The following is an 8,700-nucleotide window of genomic DNA, read 5'->3' on the forward strand; positions in this document are numbered from 1 at the left end:
TATTTTGATCTTGTTGAGATTTTAGACGTCTACTCAATAATAAGCTTCATAGGTTGAAACATTTGATATCATGAAACGATGTCACTGTGGGGGAAATACGTTATGAGTTTGATAGTGTTGATCGAATTTGATTTTCGGTTGATGTTTGGGTCTTATTGAGGGTTGGTCTAACATAGAATCCCCTAGTTGTGATTGATTCTGATTTTGATGTGAAAATTCGACTAGGAATGGTTCATTTACAAGACAAATAGAAAAGTCTATTCTGAATAGTATCACACGCACTATACCATTTGTAGGCCAGACAAATCAATTTGTTTTCTGAATAAACAGAAATAAACATATGCTAAGTATTTTAAGTTTGTTTAAATTTTTTCTCTATTCCATACATTGAACATGAAATAATGTCAAACCAATAAATCAATTGAATTATCGATAAATATGAACTTAAATTTTCAAAGCTACGCATCTGTCTCCACAATTCACAGAAAAACTTGAACTTGACATACTACCCTGATTAGTGTGTCGACGTCGATTTTTAACCCTAAACTTCGGGCAACATACAAATAACATTTTTCCAAATGCGCGTCTGAAGTCCCGCATTGATAATGCATATATAATGGGGTTAACCCCCGAGTTTATGTAACCGAGCCATGTAAATATTGAAAATATCAAATCGGGCGAGGATATACACGAATTACATATTCCAAATAACACATTAGAAATAAAAAATGGAAGCCAACACATAATAAATACACCGACTACTATTCCCAGAGTTTTCGCAGCTTTTTGTTCGCGAGCTATTTTACTTAATTTTTTACTTATCGCAAAATTTCTAAGTCTTTTAGTCAGAAACTTTCCATGTTGTCTATTAGCATGGTGGCTTTGTCCATTTTCTTTATTTTCGTGGTTTTGTAAAGGATGCGCGGGACTCTCGTCACTTTCACTGGCAGAGGGGAAATTATATTCATCATGAAGACGCCGCATACCACCTCGGTGCATACGCAACGTCATCACCTCACCGTCTCCACGTAAACCATTGGAGGTGACTTTACATCCTGATTTGAGTCCTTTAGTTTGTGCTGCAGCAGCTCGATAAATCTTACAATACACGAACATCATTATTATGGTTGGAAAATAAAACGATACTAAAGAAGAGAAAATCAGATAAGCTGTATCTTCTGTAAAAAGGCACTTATGTTCGGGAAGATCTGACGGAGTGACGGCTTTCCACCATGCTATTGCTGGGAACGATATACCGGCTGAACACAGCCACACTAATGTTATTAATAAACACACTTTACAACTGGACATTTTAGAAGGGTAAGCGATGGGATCTGTTATTGCCCAGTATCTATCTAACGAGATCACACACAAATTTAAAATGGAAGCAGACGAAGCTAAAACGTCTAAAGAATGCCAGAGGTCACACCAAGCTGTTCCGTACAGCCATATTTGATTAGTCATTTCATGACTGATACTAAATGGCATCACAATTCCACCCACCATTAAATCTGCTACTGCCAGAGAAACTATAAAATAATTGGTCACGGTTCGTAAATAAATTTCTTTATATACAGCAATCATAACCATGATATTGCCCACTATGGTAATAAAACTAAATGAAGCTAAAATGATTCCGATACTTGGATGTTTTAACTCATATTCGATCACGTATTCATCGTCCACAATACTTCCATTGTTGGCTGATAGGTTGCTATATACATCTGTAATAATTCCTAAAGGGGTATCCGTACTTTCCGTCAAGTTTGGCATGTAATTCTTCAAAGGTGAAACCCTAGTAGACTGAATGTGAAGATATGTTTTCCTGAATTTCGATGTTGCTGTAAAGTTCACCATGGAAGGTCTTCTTGGCGTCCAAATCAGTTGGTTAATCCGTAATTTACAGAAAGCACATGCTGTAAGAAGATGAGAATAAAGGGAAAAACTTGGATAGAATAATTTCCAATCCTTGTCGATTAAAATCCACATGAAGTAAGAAGAAGTCTGATAACACATCACATCAAAATCTAACGTTCATTATTTTATTAGCTGGTTGTTCCTCCATTCATTCCTAAACCAATTGGATAATCACCGGGGCTAATTTGGCACTTTAATTCTGAAAATATAAATAAAGGTATTATTAGGATTACACCAGTCAGTACCAATTTTTTCTTCATAACAAAACTTCTAGTTCTTCGTGTTGGCAGAATGAAATGAGCACTTGTAACATGAAAGATATTGCAAAAAAATTAATTTACATAGAAGGCTTTTGAGTCTTGTATAAAATTTATTTTTATCTTATGATGAACATCTGAAATGGTTTTTATGTCTGTTGTAAGTTCAAACAACGTAAAGTGCATCACAATAAAGACTTTTTTATGTAATATTTCCTATGTGTGAATAATAATAATTGCTAATTAAGTTAAATTAAAATAAATTGGTTATTAAAGCTGAAAATATCATAAGCAATATTATTTGAAACTCCAGTGACATGACACGTTAAAATTTATATTTAAAATATTCACTAGGTAGTGTATTACATGAAGGAAGGGGAAACAATATATTTTTGAGGGGCATGTCTACAGTTGCTGGAAACCGTCTTATGTAGTTTTATTGCTCTTAAACCCATGTCCGAGGACTCTAATCGAAATTGATCTTAACTACAATTAATACTGCGTTTTGGTGTACCAAGCTAAGAGTATTCATCTTTCATGAGTGTGGCCTTATCTCACATTGGCCTTGACTTTGTAAAATCTTTATGCCTTTGCTGAGTAAAGTTATTCTAGAGAACAACCCGATTTTCTAAAATGGTTGATAATGTAGAGTATTTATTCCTGAGGTAAAGGGTCGAGAGGCTATTACATCAAAATAGATAGACGAGATTTGTTCTATTGAATTACACAACAAAATCTGATCTTGAAAATCTAAATTACTCAATCATTTCTGATTCCTCACCAAATTTTGATTAAAATGACCTTGTTAAGTCTTTCAAACACCAATGCATGAGTCAGAATTCATAGCTAAGATCTGTGACTTCGCAAAACGTTATAATGCTTTAAAAAAAAACAACCTTCACAAAATAAAAATCGATATCCTCAAGTCGAAAAACGATGTAACTGATTTACTTTTCAACTTTGCTATTTGTCCATAAATGTATTAAGTAGCAGAACACTTAGATAATGTTTGTTTCTGGAATACCTCAAATTCAATCCAATCGAGTTAACGTTTCGAATTCAATGGTAAAAAGAAAACTTTTAAAGACTAGTTTTGTATGATTTGCGATTCGGTGATTACAGCTTTATAGAATATGATTATTACTGATAACTTAACATTGCACATAGGGAAAATGTCATGCTTGTCATGGACGGAATTGGATTGGATCTAATAAAGATACCACGGAAGGAGAAAAAAATTATTATTAATTATAAAAATATAATAAATTTTGTGCACCGGATTGGGCTAATAATGATGACAGACAACGGCATGTTGTAAGCAATGGGAGGAATTGCCAGAACAGCGGTATAAGCCTACTCTTCTTCGATTTCCAACTGTCCGGGACATCTCTAAAGATTATACAAGAAGCAAGATATCTGTTAAAATAACCTAGGTGAGATTTATTTTTTAGTGCGACTTAATTCTTGTGACTGATCACATTATCATAGAGGCCACTGGTTGCCAGCAATCTAGGAAATCGAGTTGCTTCCAGATACTGGCATTCACAGAGTCGAACCAAGTCCCAGTTCACAATGGGGACCTCAACATTCAGAGAAACGTATTGTGTAGGTGTGATGAAAATTGTAACCCGCAACCATAACCCATCACGCTGTGCTGGAAATATGTAAAGAAGCTATATTGTGTGTTGGTCACTGTAATGAACGATGGTTTTCCTACGAGGTGAACTGTGACTGATTGGTTTGATTTTCTCAGCCTTGGGTACTGATGTACTTGTACTACTTTTAAGCCTTGATTACAGTTTACGTAGAGAACATTGAACACGTTCCAATTACCTAAACCATGTTGTTGATATCCCGATGATCTGTCCCGTGCTCAGTGACATAAAATGAACTAATGAGTGGCAGTCGTGTTACAGTCGTATTATACGACGTATACTGAACAAGATCCAACTTTCTCGGTTACTGTCTCAACTTTGAAACCTCTTCACTGAACTAAGTCTCACTCCAGTCTTTTTATAATACGTGATTTGTTGACCTTCTTTACAAATTTGTTTACCTAGATTTTTAATGGTCGTCTCATATTTTTAAACGATTTTGCCATCTCTATTGATTTACAAAGCACCTCGAGGGATATTCTAACCGCTCAATGAAATGATGAGTTTCTTTAGCAATTTGATTGATGACTACTTTCATCTTTCTTATTCTATTCTCAGACGTCGCATTTAAATTTCGTAAAAAAATAAATTCTCAGAAAAATTTAACATAAAATGTCAAAACCTCTATATCTGTTTTATAAAACTTGTTGATATGAAAAGAATATTTGAAGTGTGATCACTGTGACACTGTCTAACCTTTGCATGTTATATTGTCGATCTTGAAGGCATGTATGATTAACATCCACTATCGGCGAGCTACATCCTCATCTATGGAATCTGTCAACAGGGACACTTAAGTGAAAACCGATACATGTACATTCAGGATGAAACATCTTCAATGGCAATTTTGATTCCCAAGGGTCTAATTTCTTTGTAGCCCTTTTCCTTTCCTGAAATAACCCTTCGTGGTATACCCCTTCCGATTGACCGCTATGTTCAGTTAGATCTGTCTTATCTGGTAGTTGGTCTCAGAATAAATTTCTATTACTGACTAATGCTACGTCTTGATATAACCCAATATCAAATTATACTGACGCACAGTAGTATTATCTTTTTTTCAATTTTACTTAAAAGATACATTCCCAAAAATACTTTGAATGATTCAATCCTCAAGATGCTCATGTGGTGCCTGTCCACTATTTCAACAGTTTGATCCTTGCATAGGTGGACTCTCGGAGATTCTAAATTTCCCTTCTTTTTCCATACATACGACGATTTTTTTATCGTAATATTTTTCAAAAGCGAGAGTAAATGGTTTAAATTAATCTGGTTATTTCTCCGCTCCATGGACAAGTTAAAAGTTTCCAACCAGTTCCAAGAAGCTGATTGTCCTCGTCATATAAGGTCAGCAATAGCTACAACATATTTCACTGTAATTTGAGTAATCAAAGATTTTAGGTCACCATTAAATTACGAAGGAAATTACATGACCTCCAGTGGGAACATAATGTCATTGGAACTGGAACGTTTGCAATTAGATTCATTTAAGTTTATATTATTCTTTTAGCTTACGGCTTTTCTCCATACACAGTCGTTCTTAGGACCGATTTAATAACTGGGTCAAGACCTGGATTGTCACAATAAAAAGTCGTGTTCCGAAAGATATTTTTATGGCGATTTCAGATGATCAAAAAGTAGGTCCTTGAGGTTTCCAATAAAATGCTATAAAACTACAATATATAAGAATTCCTTTTAAATGATGTATTTAGAGAAACGCCACATGATCTTCAAGTACAAGGATGCCAAAAAGTTGTTACTGGAAAACTACAATTGTCCTTTTAAAGCACGTGTATCATAAAATCGGTATTCCTCAAGAGACCTGTAGAGAAACACCACATGATCAACAAGTAGGCACTTGAAGAAGGATGCCAAAAAGTTGCTACGGGAAAACTACATTAAATGAGAATGATGGGTGTGTACATAAAGTACAGTGTTCCCCAAGAGATATTTGAAGACATTTCAGATGATCTAAAAGTAGGTCCTTGAGGAGGTTGCCAATAAAGTGTCATGGAAAAAGCATTAAATGAAAAGTCATTTTAAAGGATATCTACCATAAAATATATTTACAAGATATTTCAATTGATGAAAAAGTAGCTTTGAGAGAGAGGGGGGGGGGAACTAAAATGCCACTGGAAAAATTTACATGAATTGAAAATTCCATTTAAAATACGTCTACCAAACTGAAGATATATTGTTTTATTGAAACATCAGAAAGTGGGTATCCGAGAGGGATGCAAGTGCCGTTGGCAAAAACTACATGGACTGAGAATCTAAAGAAAGGTACCATAAAATTGAGAAATTTCATGTTGATCAGAAAATAGGTCCTGGAGGTTATCTTAAGATTGGTTGGTGAATTTTCAGATTACTGGGGCACAGTGATAATAATTTACAAATTTTAAAAAGTAAGTTCTGGAGAAACACAACAATTCACGGCAGTCTTGAGCTTTAGGACCTTGAAACATAGACTAAACACCAACAACCTTCCGCAGACAAATAAGTAGGTCGGTTACGATACAATGATCATGAAGGCTGCCAAAATTACTCTTTGATGATAAGAAATGAGATAAGTGACAGCCCCACTTTAAATCAACCATATTTTCTTTTCATTACATTCCAAATTCATGTCAGTTTTAAACCTTTTAGATAATATTCCTCTCGGCTTTAAGATTGATAAAACACATATCGATTTGTCATTTTGGGCGATACATCATTTTAATAATATACAAATGTACAAGAAACTAAGTGCAGTGAAAGACAGTAATATTGTAATAAATTCCATTTATTGTCAAACGTGGCGGATGTATTTTATCAATTTTAGCAGATTATATTTGAGGCTGTCAAAATGTTCCAGCGAAAATAATCAAATTGCTTTTATCAAGTAAATACAGCAGACTATTCTTAAATTGGAAAATAAATAAAACAGAAAATTTAATATAAAAAGAAAATTGAGAAAGATATTAGCAGACATGTGCTACGCTATAACTTTAAAAAATAATAATTAAATTTATTTAGATGGAGTAAACATTCCGTTGACACGACTAAGATGGGTTCCTGCTAGATAAGATTCTTTCACTTGATTTTGTTTCCTGATGTGATCTTACTTCTGATGTATAAATGAACCCCAGATTTCAGATGTTAACTTAATTAGTCTAAATGGATAGCTAACACTGATTTTACATTAGATTAATCGATGTAGTAACGTGTTTCAGATTTCAGTTCCAGATCCTGTTATAGCCGTGGAAGTTGGTGAAAATGGCAGTTGCCATTTTGTACTTGGATCTATTCACTTCAGAGACTTTGACTACCAAATAGTGGGGAGACGTCGTAACTTAGTTAGTTTGACGCTCGCTCGATAACCTGAATGTTCAGAGATCAAACCTGGCATAGGTCGAAAAAATACCTTCGGATTTTTCAACAAGATTTCTCCCTGTCAGTGATGCAGATAAGAAGGATTGACAAGGAAAAAGCGTCTAGTCGTTCGGATGGGACAATAAACAGAGGCCCCGTGTGCTACAGGCTGTGCACGTTAAATACAGTTGGAAGTCGAAAAAGAACAGTTAATGCCGCTGTCCTGCCATGGCGTTGCCCGTCTTCATTAGCCCACACGGTGCAGAAAAGTAAGACGTAAATCACCATTCATTTCATTTTCATTTTTTAAGGAAATAGTGGTTACAATGGGATGTATTACTTTCCTTTGATCCAGACACCTTCTATTTAGCTAGTATTCTGTAAATCTACGAATGTTTATTTTCATTTAACATATTTTGCCAATTTATGTGCAAAACATTAATCTTCTTCAGATTTGACCATGAGATATCTTATGAAGAATTGCAAATTTCCAATGCAATCATGTATAATGTATGCATATGATTCTGATGAAATACAAATTAGCAATTCAGTTGTAGAAAATGAAGGAATATTATGTATATTTGGTATAATTGTAGGCAAAGATCCCACATTGTCTAAGTCTGCATGTTGTTTTATTATCATTCTATAATTCTAAGGAAATAATTTGCACCATCTAGATAATTCCATGTTTATAACAAAGGCGCATTATCAGGGTTCCAACGAGTGTCTGGTACATAGTGATTTTGAAATCAAGATTTTTGTCCCCTTAGTGTGGTTCGCATTGGTATCATATTACGTTATCATAAGTAGAAGCAAAAGGACAAATGTAATCTTGCAACGATTTGAGTAACTCACACGGGCTAAAAGCTAAGCATTTTTCTTCAAATTACTTCAGAACTTAAGTAATTTTTTAACCAAAACAGCATTGACTAAATTTTCTATTTAGCGGTTCACTTAATTATGAAGGATTTTACTTTCACGTGATGTTTTGATATGACAGTTAGGTTAATTCTAAGTAAATTAGATTATATTAAGTAAAAGTTTAGTGGTTAAGAAGTGGGCGAAACGACTATTATAGTAATAACTCTTTATTTGTACTGACCTTTCAAGAAGAATAATACTAATAACTTGATAACCAAATCTTCCTTTTACTTATTTGCGACCTGAACACATTGGTATCAAAATTTTATCCAAAAAATTAAACGACCAAGATACCTTCTGGATCTGTCTATCTAATGTCGAAGAGTGTAAACCAATCTTGGTTAAGTAAGCTGTATAAATATTGTTCTTCTAATATATCATCTTAATGAACTCACAGGACTACGTGCAATTATGTAATCTCATATTTAATATCTAGAATTACACACTACAAGGTGATATTTAAATATCATTTCGAAAATTAAAGTGGTAGTGTGCGCAGTGGCGTTTCTATGAATCATTGGGCGGGGCTATTATAATTGTCAGCACTAGTCAAGAATTGATTTTCAATTAAATGTGAACCAACTTAAAGTGGGGGGGGGGGG

The 8,700-nt window shown here is 34.3% G+C and overlaps 1 protein-coding gene across 1 annotated transcript; it reads right to left on the reverse strand.

Moving 5' to 3' along the window:
• Positions 1 to 444: 444 nt before the first annotated feature.
• Positions 445 to 1,773, reverse strand: LOTGIDRAFT_144771 (hypothetical protein; the record flags this gene model as incomplete). The annotated part of the gene is made up of 1 exon (XM_009056115.1): positions 445 to 1,773. One exon carries the CDS (start codon positions 1,771 to 1,773, stop codon positions 445 to 447), a length of 1,329 nt encoding a protein of 442 aa, XP_009054363.1.
• Between the last annotated feature and the right edge of the window lie 6,927 nt (positions 1,774 to 8,700).

This window comes from Lottia gigantea (assembly GCF_000327385.1).
Source record: "Lottia gigantea unplaced genomic scaffold LOTGIsca_260, whole genome shotgun sequence".
NCBI lineage: Eukaryota > Metazoa > Mollusca > Gastropoda > Lottiidae > Lottia > Lottia gigantea.